Genomic DNA, 19,678 nt, shown 5'->3' with positions numbered 1-19,678 from the left:
AGAATAATTGACAAAAAAAATAAAAATAAATAAATAGATCCAGCTGAGCCAAACAGAACTTTTAAGGGACAAATTTTTTCAAGTTTTTTTTTAAATAAATGACAACTTAGAGATGCATTGAGATCTCTTTGTATTCAAGGGGTAGTTGTCATTAATATCTCAAATGACATCATGTACATGTGACATTGTGGTCATTAACTCGTGTTTCCCCGTTCCAACAGGTATCCTTTGAATGGTGTTACAGTGGTTTGTTGTCCCCTCTTTTCTGTCTTCTCAAACCCCAGCTGGTGGAGGCGGATGGCCACCCTTCCTGGTTCTGGTTCTGCCAGAGGTTTCTTCCTGTTCAAAGGGAGTCGTTCCTTTCCACAGTCGCCTCAGGCACGCTCAGGACGGGAGATTGGACTCAAGACAACTTTCAGTGCAATCTGTTGGTTTCCTTTACTTGGAAATTGTTTTTGAATTGGCTCTATATGAATGAATTGGATTATTTTGTAAATAATTATGATTACAATGAATTGAATTCCAATTGGCTTGGACTATACTATTTAAGTGCCTTGAGATGACATTTGTTGTATTTGGCGCTATATAAATAAAAATGAATTGAATTGAATAGAAGCAACCGATGCATTTTATCGGCAGTCGTATCATTAAATAAAACATGAATGGTGCATCTGTAAGCTTTAGATTTCCAGACACTGTCAGGTTTATCATATTGCTGTACCTAAAATGTGTTATTCTACCCGTCTGTATAGCGAATGTTAGAATCCAGTTCATTCCAAAGCAACCTGGACTTGGAAATTCACTGATGATCAGAGATTAAATGAACCAAAAGGTTAGCGTTCCTGACATTTAAACGACCCATACAGCACAACATGATTGAAAATTATAGAGCTGCTAAATAGTCTTACCACAATAAATCTTTGTGCCAGCTGTTGGTTTCTGTGCTCCAGTGTAGTTGAGTTACAAATGGCACCCCTGGGCACTGGCCTTGATTTCAATAAATTGTGCCCCACTTTATGAATATTTGTGTCATGGTGAGGTGCAGAGTTCCTTCCTAATGTCCTCATTATGTTGAATAATTACACATATAGAGACCAAGTTGACATCAGCATCAATAAATAACATTTTATTTTCAACAAAACAAAGAGTATTGCAATCTGTGCTGATTATGAGCGATGAGAAAAGTACCTAAAAGGTTTGTTTTAACACAAATAAATGCAGTCCTGTACATTTATCGAACATGTAAACATTGAATCTTCAAACATATCAAAAACTTCCTTAAAAAAAAGAAAATTTATATATATATATATATATATATATATATATATAACACATCACACTTAATGATAACAAAGGCCAAAGCCATCAGTCTGACAGCACGAGATGTAAAGTTCTACCTACAGTTGTTTCTGGCACAAATCCACCAATTTTGGGAAATAAACGAATAAATTAATAAAAATGGAAAGTCACTTAGGCCAAAACTAATTTCTCCACTCAGGTCTACCCCTCCAGTTAGCAGAGGTAATGTCCTCCCTTTATTTTGGGGGTTAAGCAGTAGTGGCATCTATCCAGCCAAATGACCCGCCACAATTGAAGGGTTCGATGATCCCGACTCCTGGATCCCATAAAGAAAAGGGGCATCTTATCTCTGCTAAAGACGGGTGTGGGGCCGAGGGAAAGAGGAAGCATTGAGCCTTGATGTAAGAAAATCTGTGCTGGAATACTTCTACGAGTCAGAAGGTAGCTTTCCCAAATGTTTAGAGAGAAAAAAAAACAACATTTAAAGTTTGTGTTGTATTAAGTTAAAGGCTTGATGATATTTTTGAACATTTTCATTCAATAAAAACTGAAAAAGGAAATCCCACATTCTGCACCAAGTTCACAGTTATGCATTCTTTGTGACGAGTGGACATCAGCATATATCCCGACTGAGTGCTGCAGTAGTGATTCCAATGTGGACTGCTAAAAAACGAAGGGTGCATCAAAAACACCGACAGTATTTGACCATTGATCAGACGCAGTCCTTCAGGTTACTTTCAAACAAGACAAGCTCATAAAAACTTGTAGAGAACAAAATGCCTTCACAAACAGTGAGGACATTTCCACTTGTCCTAAAAAAAAACAAAAAAAAACACACCCATAACTCTGAGGACTGGATAACAGGTGTTGGAATCAACGCATCACTTCCCAGAACTCAGCCACCGCGAGTTTCTGTACCGCATCGCATTGGGTGTTGGCACTGAAGTGCAACCGTGAAAAGGATCGAACACACATGGTCTCAGATCAGGTGTCCATCTTCTCCTGTCTCTTAAAAAGCTTCATGAGTTGATAAAATCTGTGTGCAATCTGCGGAGGGGTGAGATCAGAAATGACTTATTCAGCACATTAATTACAAAAGAAAACACAAAAGCAAGAAAAGAAAAAAAGGCTGAGAGAAGTTTACCTGGCCTGATGGCTTGTTGAGTTTCTCTGAGAGTGCAGAGAAAGTCTCACGTGAAGCTCCTTTGGTCTTCAGGTCGATCAGAATAGCTCGATCTTCATCTCTGGAGGAGGAAAGAAAAAGACACATGAGAATCCAAATATGTACACAAAGATAAAAACTGGAGACAAATAATCATAAGTTGGGAGCAGTGGCATTAGTTACAGCCAACAGTCTGTGCGAATTCATGATGGCAAAGGACATCTAACCCGTTTAATCTGGAACTAAACTAAATAAAAAAAATAAAAAATACCAGTTTGTGGTGAGCATTTTTTACCAAAAGCCAGTTACATTGTCTATATCCAGCACACGAGTGATAACACAGGTCAAAACCTTTCCACTGTGGCTGCATCTAGTGGCCCATGCAGCAGCCTGAAGACTCGGGGTGGGAATCTTTGGGCACCTCACGATTCGATTACGATTCAGGGGCTACGATTCGATTAGAAAACGATTACTGATGGGTCTTTAATTTATGTATATTGGTGCACTTTTTTCACAACTTTTCTTTTGGTCTCATTGAATAAGCATTCATAACACAAAAACAGTGCATGTGTAATGAAAAAAAAAAAAGAGTTGAATTAATTTCCATTATATTTTATTAAACTAATGGAACTGCGTGCAAACTGGATCCACCAGGTGCGTGTGTTGTGATACGTTTCAGTTCTAATCGATGACTGTGCTTCCACCGGCTCCGCCACAGCCGCGGCGCTCTGGAGCCTCCGCAGCAGATATAGAGTCTCCATTTCTGCCGGACGCTGAAGCACAATGCAGCAGCACCATGGATGTATTATATTAACTGGATAACGGACTGCAAAATGGCCGCCATTGATTTCAATGGAGTTTCTCGCCTGGCGCATACGCCGAAAAAGTTTCTGACTTCCGGGTTTACTTCCGCATTATGCGGCCCATAGAGCATGCACAGTAGAGTCAGCCCCCCATGATGCTTTGGGGCCTCCCATCATGCCCCGGGGTAATGAGGACGTGCACGTACGTACACATCACAGTGCGCGTACACAGCTGTGAAGTCACGCTGGAAAAAGAGACTTTTCTGGGGCTTTTCTGGCCGTTAGAAAACTTTTTGGCAGATAAAAAGTCCATGACTTAAAAATATAGAATACAAAGATTAGTAAATAACAACGTTTACAGCTGGAGGCGTCCTGTGAACAGTTTTACAGGCATCTCAGGCATCTACAGCTGTTCACTGCGAGGTGGGTAGCTGCGTTCAACCATGTTTGTTTTCCTCCGCGCGGCATGTCCGCTCCTGGTGCGCCCCCCCATAGTGTCCCGGAGATGACGCGTACCGCGCTTCTTAGTTCAGCATTTTGGAACCGTCTGTATTACTTTATTTAAATAATCGAAATTCGGACGATTCTGAATCATTTCTGAATCGTCCACATCGGAATAGCGATGCATCGAAGAATGGGAAATTTCCGCCACCCCCCACTGAAGACCCCCACAGAGGGACTACGCAGATGAACCCAGGCTTGTTCAGTGATAACTGCCTTCAATGTCTCAGTCATGATGATATCACATTACATGAATACATAAATATACGGCAGGTTGAGTGAGCTTAGTCTGGTTAGCAGTTGCATCTTTAAGAAGGCTACCTTCATGCTAAGCTATGGAGACACAGAGAGATTCTCGTGGAGAAGCACCAAGAGAAATATTGCTTTGGTGACAGACTTGGAGACATTTGTTGAAATTTGACCACTTCTGCCAAATCAAGCTAAATAAAACAATGAAGCATTCTTCTATTCACAAAAAGCAGGAACAGTTAGCTACTGACCTGGTCCACGCCATCACCACCTCGCCCTTCTTCCGGACAACGTTCTTGGCAGACAGACTGCTGAGCGACAGCGCTGCTGCTGAAGATTTCGACTCATCATCCATCTTGGAAGGAGACTCTGGACCTTCCTCTTCCTTTCTTCTGGATCTTTTAACTTTCAACCTGTCTTGGTGCTTCTTCCGTTTCCTGCCTTTGTCACAATCCCTCTGCACTTTGTCTGGAGAGCTGCTGTTGTCCTCTGCGATGGTTAGACTCTTTTCTGATTCAGACATGTGCACTTCCTCTCTGTCCAACTCGGAAACACGTGCCAGTGATGGCTGGCTCTGCTGATTGATCTCTGCGTTTTCAGTGGGGAGAAGCGGACAGATGGCTGACGCAGCAGTTTTGGAGGGACTGATTCTTTTCTGGGACTCAAATGGAAGAGCTTTTGAAGGACTTTCTGTAGTTCTGTCTTGACGTGTCTGACTTGCTCTGTCACCAGCAGTGACTGTGCAATGAGGGGAATTTGGAGGAAAGTTATTTAAACTGTCATTTGAAGAAGCAGCTTTGTCTTTTAAGGACTTCTCGGAAAACCAACCATCTTTTGAGGCATTCTGTCGAATAGAAGCATCTTTTCTGTGGAATGGATCCTTTATAGGCGTTGAGGTCCCATGCAGAGAGAGACTGTTGTCTGAAGGTTGGGCAGCACAAGGACTGCCATCTGTTTTAGACTCGACTCTAAAACCAGCTCGACTTTCCTGATCGCTGTCCTTGTGTTGTTGATCTTCTTCTGTTAACGTGCAACTTAAGCTCTCATCAGCCATCAACGTGACATCTGCATCCGTGCTTGCCTGTCGAATCTTCAAGATGAAGTGATCGTTGGACCTCTCCATCACCAGTGCTTCCATGGGCACGTCAGGCTTGTACACAAAAGAGGTGGGGGCGGTCTCTGAGGCCACACTGCTGATGGAGTCACAGCTGGAGTTATCAGTGTCCAGGGCTAAGTGGATGTCCTGCTCTGTGGCGTCTTCTCCGTCCAACAGAGCGTCCTCACTTATGTGCGCGTTGATGACGCTCTCTGGAGTGGACATGATGTGCATGCTCATGCTCGATGGCTGCAGGAAGCTGAGGTGACTGTCGGACTTCAGGGGGGATGGGATAGTAAGGGACACTGCCAAATCTTCTGCGAGGATGGAATAGGACTTCTGCGAAGCCAAGTTGGCCTGCAGCAGCAGTCTGTTCTCCGATGGAACTTCTAAGAGGCAACTTTCATCAAACAAGGCTGGGGTCAGCGGGACCCGATCTTTGGATCGTGGGGACAAGGTCTTGCGAGGTGAAATGCTCGACCATGTCGCGATAAGTTTAGAGGGACTATCAAACTTGGTTGGGGAGAGCAGCTTGGATGGAGAATCAAATTTGGATGGTGTGGCGATGCTGATAAACCTTTCGCCGTCCGTCCTTGGAGTACCAAAAGACCACGCGGCGTTGTCTCCAGTAATCCCACTATTTTCTAACAAATCAGATCCTTGAAGTAGACATTTGAATATTTCTCCCATTTGAGAGTCTCTCACCAGGTTGAAAGTTAAACTGGAGGCTTGCTGTTCTGTGAGAAGCTCAAAGTCGGTTTTATCCAGCACGGAGCCATTTTGAGAGACCACCAAAGAGGATAGTTTTTTCTTTTCTGGGGTTGAAGGAAGGTTTTTACGAGGAAGGAACTCAACCACAGTTTGTTTGTTTTGATGGTTTGGTGGATGAAAATGAGTCATTCTGTCGGTTTTGGCATGTGTGATTCTAATGTCTTTGCCTCTGCTTCCAAGGCCCGTTCTGTAAGGAACCACGGCACATGACTTGGACTGATTCAAGCAGCAGGGGGAGGTAGGCGGTTCCTTATGTTTACACCGTGGCTTCTTTGCAGAAGGCTGTTGAGATTCCTTCTGATCTCCACAGGATATTTTGTCTTCAGCTTGAGCTCTTGCTGGTTTGCAAAGGCTCTTCATAGTTGTGTGTATGTCCTTGAATAAGTAGTCAACTTGGACATCAACAAAGTCCCACAACTTTTGCTTCAGATCAACAGCTTGCTGTTCAAAGATGCGCTTCACAATGCCGTTGTTTAATACTTTGTTAAAAACAGACGAGATCAGCTTCTTGAGCTTGGATTTAAGCTCATCTGCCTGACTGCACACTTGGCCAAAGTGGGCCCCATCCACAAACTCTAAAAAAGACTTCTGGAAATTGTCCATCACACCGTAGAAACTCTTCTTGGGGAATGTTTTATGAAGCTTCATGTATTTTTTCCGGATCTCAGTGCGAACCAACTTGAATGTATCCATAATTTCCTCGATGGAGGAAAAAGAAGCTTTGCTTGCTGAGGGACAAACCGTTTTAAAACGACTCTTGGGGCTTGGCGTCGACACACCGGCTGTTTCACAAGTTTCTTTTGAAGCAACACGTCTTTCTTCAGGTTTTCTCCTTGAGACAGATGAAGGGCTTGGATTATCTGTGACTGGCTGTGCGAGCTTTGCCCTCTTGGTGGCAGTTGCAGGGGAACTTGAAGGTGCCTCATCACTTTCGCTTAAAATTTCCCCTTCCTCCAATTCTGTGTCAGAGAGGCTTGAAGGGATGTCCGACCCTTTATCCATTGGGTTCTGTGCATCACGGTTCACTGGAGAACCTGGATATTTGTTCTCCTTGTTTACATCCAACTTCTTTGAGCTGGCATCAACAGCCGTATTGGAAAAATCTGCAGAGGAAAGGAAGGGAGAATAGTAAGAGAATAAACTAGTGTCTTAATATGCAATGCTTGCCATATTCAGTGTAGAGTGTTATGGTTAACTGAACCAAACTGGAATATTCTGGCAAGCAGTTACACCTAAACTTGTTAAGATACTGGCAGTGAATCCATCCAGAAGTGGATGACAGAAAAAAAAAAAGAGCCAAATGTAATGAGTTCCTAAAAGTTGGGACTCCTCCTGAACATGCATGGGACTAAATGCTTTCTGTTTGACTGCACATTCACTTACATCAGTGTCTGCTGGTAGCAAGTACATTTTCGGCTACTTTCCCTTGTACTGCAATTTTTGCTTGTAAGCATTGTTTGGTCAAACAAACAAAGTAGGGAGATACAAAACCTCCATATGTAGCAGCACAGTGCCATTTTTGTGCCATCATCCTTTTTCAAAAAAATGTTCCTCCTATTTCTTTCAAAGATGTGAAATATATTTAGAGCTCTTAGACATATTTCAAGGCCTCTTCAATATTAGATTTTTTTTTAAAAATTAGCCAAATAACATGCTGGAGAAAAATTGAATCCATAAAAGAATTCAATGTGCCTCCAAATAGAACATTTTATAGAGCCGTTATCTTATCACAAAACTGCAAATGGTTGGAATTTCCCTTAAATCTGCTCTACAGCAAAATAATCTGTCTGACCAATAAAAAATAAAAAATAAAAATAAAATAATAAATTAAAAAAATTTTTTATAAATCGCTCAGAGGGTCTTTATGGCAGAAACCCCATCTCTCCATAACTACTATGGAGGACTTTTTAAACCCTGAAAGATAATGAACTCCATTCTGCCTTTCAGACAGGCTGCATGGAGCGACTACAAATACATCGGATCCATGAGATGGTCTGGCAGCACATCTGCCAAACTATTACTAGATACAGTCACCTAGTGCTGAAGAAAAGGTTTAAAAAAAGAAATGTAAGCAACCACAGACAGTCAACATCATGTTCATAATCAGGCCAACTTTACCCTTTTGAAGACTCTTGACGTGTCCAGGTTTGCTGTGCAGGTGGAGAAGGCTTCGCTTGGTTATCCGCACTGGGCTCCTCAGAGGGCTGATGGCATCAGGGATTCTCCTCAGATTGCTCAGCGTGCGCATCATGGAGTCTTCATCGTGAAGTAATGGCACAGAATTGGAAGGCTCGATGTTACCGTCTTGACTTTTTCCAGGACTGAAGCTCTTCTTGGATGGAACTGTGAGAACGCTGCACTTCTCCTCTGTTGTACTGCTAACTTTAGAAACTCCAATGCAACCAGTGGAGGAACTGGGCTCGGTCGTGATGGTGCTGCCGTCCTTGGCATCTGCCTTAGTTTGTGTTAAAACATATATAGCCTCTGTTAAACTCAGCCCTTCTTGTGGAAGTGAATCCAGACTAATTGTACTAGATACAGGATCTATGTCTTTAGGAGCTTCTGGTTCATCAGAACAACCTTTCTCATGAGTGGAACTGGTTGAGGAGGGAGCAGACGGTTCTTGCTGACACATAGGAAGTGGGACAGTGGGAGGAGTTGGCTGATTTCTGGGACTGGCCGTTTCAGTTACGTCTTCGGCAACAACTGTTTCTTTTAGGCTTGAAGAAACTGCAATTTCACTGAGTGAGTGAGGAGAGATTCTCTGAGGTAAAGCGGTTTGGTTTGAATCAGGCACAGCATTCTCTGTAATGGAAGCAGAGAGATCAGTTTCCTTTCCAGGCTGGATTTTTGGCAGCTCAGTGCTCGTGTGGTGTTGTTCAGAAATGCTTTCAGACTTGTTGCTGGGATCAGTACTAACTGGGACCTCTAATGTTCTGCAGTCACTCACTTGGCTGTTTGAGACCAGCAAGGTGTCGTCCTCATGCTGTTTTGTACCGTCTTTCCCATTTAAAGAAGCAGCCTCTGGATATTTTGATGTGAGGTGCGTAGCTATCTGAATCCCAGCAGTATCTGTGCGTTGGCTGGGATTTGGTGTAGTTTGGACCGAAGTGTCACCCGTTTTGCTTTTGACCTTTTCCTGGGCATCTTTCACACCATCGAACCCCGCGTGGATCCCCTCAGAACTTGAAGCTTTGACGTTGTCTGTGGACTGCTCTTCCACAGCTTCCATCTGTGCTTCTAAGTCACTGTTGTTCACTTCATCGATTACAAAGAGGTCCTCCATGTCGGGCTGGGAATTCTTCTCATCGGCTCCGTTTTCGACATCATTGACTGGCGTGAGTTCATTGAGGCTGCCATCCAAAGGCGGCCCGAGCTTTTTAATTGGCGAAATGGTTAGATTCAATGTTTCCATGAAGCATAATTTCCTGTTTGGACTGCTCTCGTCACAAGGGATTTTGTCATCTGCACTCGGCTCTTCAGATGACCTTTTCACAGCTTTAGGCGTCTTTTCTTCATTACATGGATCCACATTACGTTTCTCTGAGTCTTTTAGTCTCGGTTTCTCATATTCTCTGTGAACCCCTGGCTGAGCGCTTCTCTTGTGCTTCTTACTGCTTTCACCCTCATGTCTCTTGTCCCCCGTCCTTTGGTTATCCTTTTGTCTATCACTTTCCTTCTCTTTCGGGAGGGCACCGCAGCGCTCAGCATGTTGGTTTGAAGAAGACTTTTTCCGGTCCTTTGAGTTGGAATGCCTGTCACACGAGTGGCTGTTTCTTACTTTTCTATGGTCTCGGCTGCGGCCCTCTTTTGAGGTGTGAGCAATAGCACCATCATGGTCTGAAGAAGCCATTTTGACTTTATCTTGTCTCCGCTCTCGACTGCAGTCTTTCTTCTTGTCAGAGGAAGCTACGCTGTGGACAATCTCTGGTGAAGAGCTTGTAGCTCCATCTGGTCTTTGGTGCTCCTCAACATTTCGGTAGCTCCTGCTTTTACATGACCCAGAGTCATATATCCGTCCAAACTCCTTGTCTGCCCTGTGAGATCTATTTTTCCCAGATACACGAGAGTCCTTGTTGGGGTCTGAACAATCTCGAGGTCTTCTACTCGTTGATTCAGACAACTTCTGACTTTTGTGTTTTTCTTCTCCGTCTCTGGACTTGCGTTTGTCTGATTCAGTCTGTTTGTCAACTGCTTCACTTTCTCTTTTTGAATGACTATGAAGAGATTCTTTTGCAGATCTGGGGAAACTACAACCTTCTTTCCTTGCAGGTTGAGGCAGATCTCTGTGAGGATGATTCTCCCTGGAGAGTAAAGGTGAGATTGGTAGAGGCTGAGGAGGGCTGGATGTTGGTGGAGGAGGCACCATACTTGGGCAACTGATTGGAGAGGTCTGACAGGAGGAATCTGGATCCCAAAACCGATTGGTGTGGGACTGATGATGGAGACTTCTGTCAGCACTGCGGAAATCAATGTTTGAACAACAGATAAATTACTCAAAACAGACACAATCGTTAGAAGTATATGTCTGTATACAGACAAGAACAGTGAGATAACCATTAAAAATGATAAAAAGATTAAAAGATAAAAAGGGCTTGTGTCCACATAATGCAGTCAGGGAGAGGGAGAGTGAATGCGGCTGCATGACGATGCCTAAAGGAAAAGCGCTACACTCAGCGTCCTTTTCAGGGAACTCCACTTTTCCTGTCAACCACTCAAGACTCAAGTCTTTCTTGTTGAAGTCTCTGAATATTTCAAAAAGGAACTGGTGTTTCAAACCAAAAGTGTTTGAACTTTGTGGTTGTTTCATCCGGGCAACATGAGCAGCAATTGTCCCCCCAGTAACCAGGAGATTAAAGGGTAAACGTGCTCTTGTTGTGTCTGTCTATTATGAATGACAGAAAGAAATGATCAGGACATAGAATGAAATGCCCATTTGTGGGAGAAGATTTTTTGGCCAGACACAATAATGTTGATGGTAAATATATTAATAATGATAAAGACAAAGCTGAGTGTGTTAAAATGAAAATGCCCCACAGTCTGTCCCGAAAGTGACTCTGCGGCTCTGCCTAACAAAAGGAGTCTGACTGAAAGAGGAGCACCATGTGAACACAGGCCCCAGCTTATATTATCATTACACCAGGAGAAATCATGCAGTATATACAGTTTGTTAATAATAACACGCACCATTGATTCAACCTTTGAATCTCAGCATCTTTTCGCTTCAGCTCTTGCCGAGCTGTTCGTAAAAGTGCAGAGATGTTCTTCTTGAGAGAGTGGTTCTCAGAACTCAGCCTTGTATTCTGTAAAAGAAAAAACAATTATGTTGCTGACGTTTGTAACCCTATGCATGTTTGGAAATGGCCAATATCAACGAGTGTGGTATCCTGTCGAAGTATTTATATGGACAGACAAAGGAAAGCAAAGACCTGAGAGCAAATCTGTCAACAAAGGAGAATTACTGCATATAAAACTACGTCAAAAATAACAGTCACAAAATATACGTAACAATTGGACGTTGACAATTAAGCAATAAAATACCCTTATCTTACTAAGGAGAAATAAGAAGGTAAAACAAACCTGCATTTCCATCTGTTCCAGTCTCCTGTGCAACTCTTTAATTTGGTTTTGAGCCGCTTGAAATCTGGACTGTAACTGCAGGCACACAAACAGGTAAACAAACTTGAAACATTGTAATAAGCAAGTTTTAAACTACTTTCACGCAGAAATGCAACAAAAGATGCTGAATAAGCATCTCACACTGAATGACCGCGTAGTAACCCACATACATGTGTAAAATAGGGTATCTGTCAGAAACCTAACCCTCACCCTCACACAGAGTCCACTCATGTTATACAAACATCTGGAATTTAGCAACAGCAAGCACATGTATGACATGAGACATGCAGTGGGAAAGTATTTTACATTACCTAAAGTGAGGTCAAATGCTTTAAAAAGAACAGTGATTTATTGGGGCATGCAGGAATGGAATCAGCTTCCAAAACCCATTTCACAAATTGATGGTAAATCTTTGTTTAAAAAGACCTTAAAAAAGTACCTGTGTAATGGTAAGGTAATGATTACTGCATTATATAATGTACTCAATGCCATGAAATAATTTTTTGCAAAGTACTTTATTTGTAATGTATTTTGATGAGGTCCCCAGGAAGAATAGCAGCAGCTTGCTGCAGCTAATGGGACTCCTAATAAAGAAATAAATAAATAAACCCTCCTGTTGTAGCAGCCGAGAACACTGTAAGACAACAAAGCTGCAGGTCCAGACAAAAAAGAAAAAAGAATCTCACCTCAATGTACGACAAGTCTCTGCTCTGCTGTTCCTCTGTTACAAGAGCTTCATAAAGATCCATAGATTCTTTTAACTGAGAACTCACGGGGGAAGCATCCTCTGTAATCAATCGGAAAAAAGCTCAGCTTAGCTTCAGTGCTGAACAGATTGACATTAGCATGTTAAAAAAAAACATTAGTGAACTACCTGTGGTAGTAGCATGTTGCAGATAAAGGTCAGCACCTGCATTGCTGCCAACTCCAACATCCAGACCGTCATAAATATCCACAGAATCTTCATTGGCATCAGGGACAAAAACTGTGGATTTATACATACATTATGAGTTGTGTGGGAGTATTAGAAACCATTCTTTTCACAAAAGTTTCAATTCACAACAACAGTCATGTTTGGGCCCTTTAAAGATAAAGCAAACAAGTTCAATATCAGTCTAATTAGACACAGTTCTAATTCAATTGAATCAGAATCCAAGTTAATATAATTTGTTGCAGTCTAATTAGAAATTAATTCAACCTAATTCAGTACAGTCTTATTCAATCCCACCCATTCAAACACCAATTCATAAAAAGTAGCCTTGATAAGGAAACTAACAGATCAAAGAGGAAAATGGCTGATTGGGAAACCACTCACACCTTTATCATCTTATACAACAGACAGCATATTGTTGTTTTTTTTCTTCAAATATTACAATGGATTCATTTACCCTAACAACTCACAATTATAAAATTATAGAGTGACTTAAATAAATCATTGTAGCGTACGATACAGTAATAGAGTTATTTTAGATACAGAATATAATATATACTCTGACTGAGGACTGGAATGAAATTACTGCTGGATATAATGGCAGAAATATCCATTGAATGGTATAAAAGCCTTACTGAAAACAACAAAAGTGGGTACATAATATAACAACTCATGTTAAATCAAGAGATGCATACTTACAACTAGAAGTGTCACTGCTCGCCATCTTTCCAATTTCTCTTTAATGTCCTATGGAATCAAAAAGAAGATCAACTGTTATCAAATAAATCAAAAATCAAATCAAAACTGATTCTAGTGTTTATTACCCATCTTAAAAGCGCACTTCATCCATTTTTACCATCAAACATACAAATCCCAAATGAATGAACTTTATTTGATGTTAAACCCGTCATGTAAAGTATGAAAACACTAAACCCCGTTTCCAGAAAATGTTGGAGGACCTCAAACACTGAACGAAAACGGAAACCTGGGAATGATTCATTTGTTTGCAAAGGAAATGATTGTCAGCGTCTTCATTGACCAACTCCATTGTATTTACATAATTTAAACCAAAAAAATATCTAAAAAAAAAAAATTAAAAATCGAGAATTTCACAGTAGCAACACGCTGAAAAAAAAAAAGGCAAAGAAAGCGTTTGTTTCCTCAGCCATACTGCTGTTTATGAGTTGCCAATCTATTCATACAATTTTATGACTTTGCATTAAATACATATTATTATAATCAATTGGACACGATTGTATTCAATTTAATTACAGTTGGACATTATTAATTTGACAATCACTGAGCTTGTTTTTAAATTTTCCTGAAATAACCTTTAGTTCATATTGTTACTACATAACTATGGTGATTTGAATTTAAGACTCTGCAATCAGTTGTTTCATTGGTGAGAGGTAATAGTGTCAGGATCTGGTACAGAGTCTCTGTTCACGAATCCACTGCAAAACTGAAATATTTAGAGAGATGTTATGATCTCCAAATGAAATCTCTGGAAGATTAAAAAAAAGCAGGACAGTGTGTTAAGAGAGCAGAAAACCTTCCAGAACATTTACTGCAAGTGAGCGAGTGAATGTGCTGCAAAGAGTTGCTGCTTTCCAATAACCACTGCAGAGCGTTCAGAAACCCGCAGTACTGATATCAGCTTTATCCATTATTCTCAATATGTTTTAACAAAAAGTTGCAGCAATTCCCACAATGTTATTTCTGCATTATCATGTTTGCATTTCAACCTGTGAGTGCCTATTTCAAGCAGAAAGTCTCCTGCAGTGAAGAACATGTCAGAACTGGAGAAAAAGCCTTCAGCCACTTGAAAATCTCCAATGTTCACAGGTGAAATCAGCTATAATCTTTCCAAGTAAGGAGGGCTGTGGCTCACAACTTTGTGCCCAACTTTGTAGGGAATTTTCAAAAATGCCCTCAGGCAGCATGGCAGGAAGTGATGTGATGGCAGTGGACCAGTGTCTGTGGCATGGGAGCCTTACATATGTGGGAGAGAAACATTAATGCAGAAGCGTACGCTGGAATTGTGGAGAGACGTATGCTAAGATCAAAGTGACATATTTTCTTAGGAGTTTTGTGGTTATTTCTGCAGTTCCAACTCCAGAACTTTTTCTGCAGGACATCCAACAGTGAAGCTTCACAGACATAAGAGTTTGTGTCCTTCTGAAAATGATGGGGCATCATGAAGAGGAGAATCAGACAATAACAACCATGGACCACTGAGCAGCTGCAATCTTCCATCCAATACTGTGATGCAACACAACAGTATACATGCCCCACTCCAAACTTTCCTGAGTGCGTTACCGGCCTCAAATCCTCGAATTGCTTACATTTCCTAAATACTAAGGAGCTGGTAGGCGAAAACTCTGAAAAGCGGGTCCTTCTTTTCCACACAGGTCTCTTGTAAATAATGGTTTAAAGAATTTCACAAATTACAGATTTAGGTTTTCTGTGCACTTTATAAAACTTTCCAACATTTCCAGGAATCAGATTTGTAAGACTGCCCTAACGTCACCAGGATGAGGTCATCCTGGAGGCACACACTTTTACCAGAAAGCAAACGTACGTTTGGAATATTGGCTTTGCCGAACATTTAGGATACTTTAGGTTACACTGCTTTAACCTGTTTTTATCCTGTTGTAAAGCACTTTGAGTACCAGTTGGCTATTGTAAAGGGCTATATAAATACAGTTTGATTGAATGATTGATTGATTTAACCTGTCTCAACAGAATTAAACAAATGACCTGAAGAGCAAACATTAATCCCTTCGAAGATGACCTACTTGCTTGCTGCAATCCATAGCACAAGTATTTGAGGTTTGGCATGATGATATGGGGAGTTTTGCTGTATCAGTAGTAATGGTAACTTAATAAATTAAGTACTGATATTGTGTTAGTAATAAGCATTTCATGACACTGTAAATATTCCAGTGATTGGAGCCATCTGTTTGCCAATCAAACATATATGTGGTGGTATTACGCCTTAATGCTGATTGACACCAAACTACTACCATTGTTTATGGCCACAAATGTTGAGCAAAATAATGCTGGAGGAGATTGTTACAGCCTGAGTGAATCTGGCTGCCACCTCTTATCTGTGGTTACCATTTATTACGTGATACGTTGGATATCAGCCCGCAGGTCACTGATTTAAGCTACTACTGGATTTGTTTGAATGAATGTTGCCTGTGTAATAAACATGTTATTTGCTGAATTTATCAAAGAGGTCTTTAACTAAATCCCAAAACAACTTCTAAACGATCTCCCAAGAGCTTGGGAGAGTAGATAGATCCATAATACAGTATTTTGATCTATGATACAGTTTACACATATATGACAATGCCAAGAAAATGGACCACAGATGTTCATATTTGTATTGGACAAAATCTAGCTCATCCTTACCGAGTCAGCTTGATAAATACTGGGAGCTTATTGGATCTCAGTAGATCTCGTAGCATTACTACAGTCCAAACAAAGACCCATGAACCGTGGGTCAAAAACAGAACTACGACTAAATAGATTCAAACGCCTTAAGGTGAACAAGATACGTAATATTTACATATTTTGTTTGTTTTAGCTCAACTTCTTTGCTGGTTTTATTAGATTCATTTTAATTCCGAGACCAGTCTTGAACAAACTTAAAACTCCCACAACCCAACTACTAGAAGTTACACAAGAAACAATGGAGGGGGAAAACAAACCTACCCAACAATTTATATGAACCTAAAGAACAATAAATCTACTGTCCAGATAACACACACCTGTTTACTCATCTCAGAGAGTATTCGTACTTACTTAACGGTGAAACATGTTAAAAGTAATTTCTTCTAAATAATAATGCTCCTCTTTTTAAAAAAAAAAACATTTTGCGACCGTTTGTGGACAAGCTTTGGGCTACCAAAGTCTGCTGACTCTGCGTCAACTCGCTCTAATGCTCAAAAGCGAAGAAAAATGCTAAACTGCAAGAATAGGATTCGGACCTAAACAAACAACAAAAACACTAGTTAGGCATTCATAAAAAAGCATCAAAGAAAGCTAGCTGTGAATTTACTTACTCATTTGGGTTTTGTTATGTGCCCTCCTAATGTTTACAACAGTAGAGTCGCGCCAAGACTTCATTACACAGGAAGTAACGACATTTTCCCGCGGTCTGTCACTGGCTCGGATGTATTCTTGCAGTTCGCAGGTTTGAAAACAAACAGGCTCTTGAAACAAAAGTTAAAGCCTTAAAGACGAGCAACTTTCTTCAGCAGTTATCCTATTCCCACAGCCAACTGTGAACGGGAAGCGGTTAACACTGACGCTGAAGGTAGATAGCTGAAGCAGAAACCGCCCGTCTCGCGGGAGAACTCACCGGCGTCGCTGTCCTGTGCGTCATCACATCGCGACAGGAAGGGGGCTGGAGTCAACACGACCCGGAAAGAGTTGGTGCTTTCTCTTGCATGTGGACAGGTTTTTTAACAGCATTGACGGGAACACGTGTGTTGTGATACGTTTTCGGATACATGAGCTCGTGATGAACTTAACAGTTTTCTTTATTAGCAGTAATTCATTTGGAAACGTGTTGATAGATTGCACGGGTTTTGTTTTCGTTGTTGCTTGATATCCTGTAACTGACACATGATATGGAAAATTTAGAACTGAGCCTGTCATCTTTGGGTACCATATCCAGACAAGTTGATAAAAGTCACAACGAACTGAGTCGATATCTATCGAAGCAGGTAAGATATATAAAGGGTAGATGGTACGTTGCAGAATAATGTGTCTTTAGCTATTTTCATACAGTGTCTCAGAGTCCAGTGTACACCTTGCCTTCGACTTAGATGCTAGTAATCACCGTAAAACCATGTGTGTATATATTATGGCAATAATTTTAGTTAGTTATCCCACAGTTGGCGAAAAGCTTGTGAAATTAATAATACTTATCATTAGATCTGATTTAATAGATTTGTTTTCTTTACCATATAACCACCCCCCAGATATGGAGCCAGCAGGACAGAAAGTGCATTCTGGAGTGTTTGGCTCAACTTCTTTTGGAGAAGGATTACACTTTGCTGATTGCTCGACATCTGCGGCCACTTATTTTGGACCTGCTGGAGCGGAATGCAGAGAGGGTCCGAGCCGGTGGCAGGATCAACCATGACCTCCACGAGCGCCTTTGCGTGGCTCTCAGCAAACTCCTTGACATCAGCCCTGATACACATTCGTACGTGAACTTTGTTTTGTCTTCTGTGCCTTTTGTGCTGGCCTGTGAAATAACCTAGTCGATTTAACTTGAATGCCCATACCAACTGATTTACCGGTCTTCTCCTTAAGGTTTGCTGAAAGGTACTTCAACAATGCCCCCCCAGTGTTTCAAAGGCTCTTTTTCACCATTGAAGAGTCATCAGCTGTCCAGTATGGCCCCAGGAGGATGAAGCTGCGTGACCTGATGGGTGCGACTCTACGTTTTCTCCAGAGTGATTGTGCTAAGTTTCGAATGCTCTGGGACTGGAGTCCCTGTGTATCGCAGCTACTCACCAGTGATGTCATGGTTCGAGGGTACGTACCTGCTGTATTCTTTCAACTGGAGCGGTTTCCTGTCGTACATAATAATAAATGTTTGGATAGATAGATAGATAGATAGATAGATAAATACTGTATTCATCCCAATTTGGGAAATTGTTTTGTTGCAGCAGCATACAGTAAAATATATGAAAACAATTAAAGTAAAAACAAGCAAATAGAATAGAATAAAATAAATATAAAATAAAATAAAATAAAAATAGTGAATAAACATTCGCTATTAACAAATCCGATTTGATTGGTGGAAACTAAGAAGACTTCTCTTGATGCTAATGTGGGAATATTAGTATGTCAGTAATGGTTATAGCACGGCAGTTGGGTCTTTATAAAAAAAAATAAAAAAAATCCAATCAAGCCCCTAACTCCTATATTTCACAAATCACTACTGTATCTTGGTATAGAAAAAGCTTCCTTTATTTTATTATAAAATAACTAGCAAGGGCGGCTATTTAATTCTCGGTATGATCTGAGGATGTCCCAGTGCAGGTGTGGTGAAACAAAGGTGGTTGGCTTATTGCCACAGCAACATGATGGAGCTGGCTTAGTTTAGTACACCACTGGGGGACTCTGATGACAACAGCTCTGCATGTAAAGATGTACCTAAGGCTGCTGGTGATGAATAATCACTTTTTGTCTTATTCATCATTCAGATCCTTTCAAAACGTAACAAAGGGAATTTATTGTTAATCCTACACTCTGAAAGGGTTATAAACAATTTGATTTCATCTGCATCTGACTGACACTGCTCGTCAGATATTAATTAAATGTTATTATTATTAAAAGCTAGATATTAATATTACTGTTGATATTACCCCAAGGTGTAGGTGCGAGCTGTGTCAGGTATAAGAAATAGATATTTTTCATTGCAGATGTTTTGACATGTCAGAGCAGGTGTCATAATAATTCCACATGATCCATACTGCTTTACTCGTAGGCTAAAGGAAAGTGAGTCCTCATTAATGTTACAAATTCCTTCTGCTACCTACCATCTTTAGTAGGCTTGATTACTGTAACAGCATCTTTACAGGTCTACCTAAAAAGGTCTTTACACCGGCTGCCTGTCCATCAGAGGATAGACTTTAAAGTTCTGATGCTGGTCTATGAAGCTCTGAATGGTCTAGGACCAGAATACATCAGTGACCTCCTGACCCAGTATGAACCTTCCAGACCCCTCAGGTCATCTGGATCCGGTCTTTTATCAGTTCCCAGAGTCAGAACCAGACATGGAGAAACTGCATTCAGCTTCTGAATATAACTGACAGCCAGTCAGTTATATGTAACTGGCTAATTTAATATAACAACCAATGTTAATATTAAAAAGTGTAGTAATACAATTTGTGATGACATTAGTGCACAAGGCAAGTTTAGCATTGTACATGTTAGATATTGATAATGTTTATAGGACACATAATTGTTGGGTGGTTAAATAGATTGCATAGTTAGCTAACGATCTGAATTGAGTTATAAAAGCACACCAAAATAGCTTGATGTGCCAGAGCAGTTACAGTTAAAACATTGTAAAAAAGTAGCGGTGGACAGAAAACTAAAATGCTTCCTGTACACTGCTGTATCTGTGTTTTCATTTCGCAGTTCTAAGTGTGAATATATATTTGCAATCATTGTTCTACTGCATTTTTCTCCTGTTCTGTTCTATGCTGGGCTGTCCA

At 40.9% G+C, this 19,678-nt stretch overlaps 2 protein-coding genes across 3 annotated transcripts in view; one reads left to right on the top strand and one right to left on the bottom strand.

The window, feature by feature from the left end:
* Positions 1-1,099: 1,099 nt before the first annotated feature.
* casp8ap2 (caspase 8 associated protein 2) lies at positions 1,100-16,804 on the bottom strand. 2 transcript variants are annotated; one of them, XM_075459137.1, is made up of 10 exons: positions 16,502-16,804; positions 13,131-13,178; positions 12,375-12,485; positions 12,187-12,287; positions 11,462-11,536; positions 11,069-11,184; positions 8,000-10,341; positions 4,266-6,984; positions 2,444-2,543; positions 1,100-2,346 (listed from the first exon to the last, which is right to left on the bottom strand). In XM_075459137.1, the coding sequence occupies exons 2-10, from the start codon at positions 13,153-13,155 to the stop codon at positions 2,284-2,286; spliced, it is 5,652 nt and encodes a 1,883-aa protein (XP_075315252.1). In that variant the 5' UTR covers positions 13,156-13,178; positions 16,502-16,804; the 3' UTR covers positions 1,100-2,283. The 2 variants fall into 2 exon arrangements, with proteins under 2 accessions (XP_075315252.1, XP_075315253.1); XM_075459138.1 differs by having other exon boundaries at positions 12,411-12,485.
* A 77-nt stretch (positions 16,805-16,881) lies between these two features.
* mdn1 (midasin AAA ATPase 1) overlaps positions 16,882-19,678 on the top strand; it is an 80,534-nt gene continuing 77,737 nt past the window's right edge. The window contains exons 1-3 of the mRNA XM_075459527.1: positions 16,882-17,167; positions 17,426-17,652; positions 17,763-17,987. Coding sequence (XP_075315642.1) covers positions 17,072-17,167; positions 17,426-17,652; positions 17,763-17,987 — 548 coding nt within the window. The 5' untranslated portion in view covers positions 16,882-17,071. The remainder of the gene's footprint in view (positions 17,168-17,425; positions 17,653-17,762; positions 17,988-19,678) is intronic.

The sequence above is a fragment of the Odontesthes bonariensis genome, chromosome 24 (genome assembly GCF_027942865.1).
Source record: "Odontesthes bonariensis isolate fOdoBon6 chromosome 24, fOdoBon6.hap1, whole genome shotgun sequence".
NCBI classification, from domain to species: domain Eukaryota; kingdom Metazoa; phylum Chordata; class Actinopteri; order Atheriniformes; family Atherinopsidae; genus Odontesthes; species Odontesthes bonariensis.
Note: the sequence above shows the minus strand (reverse complement) of the source record. Positions and strands in the feature narration are given on the sequence as shown.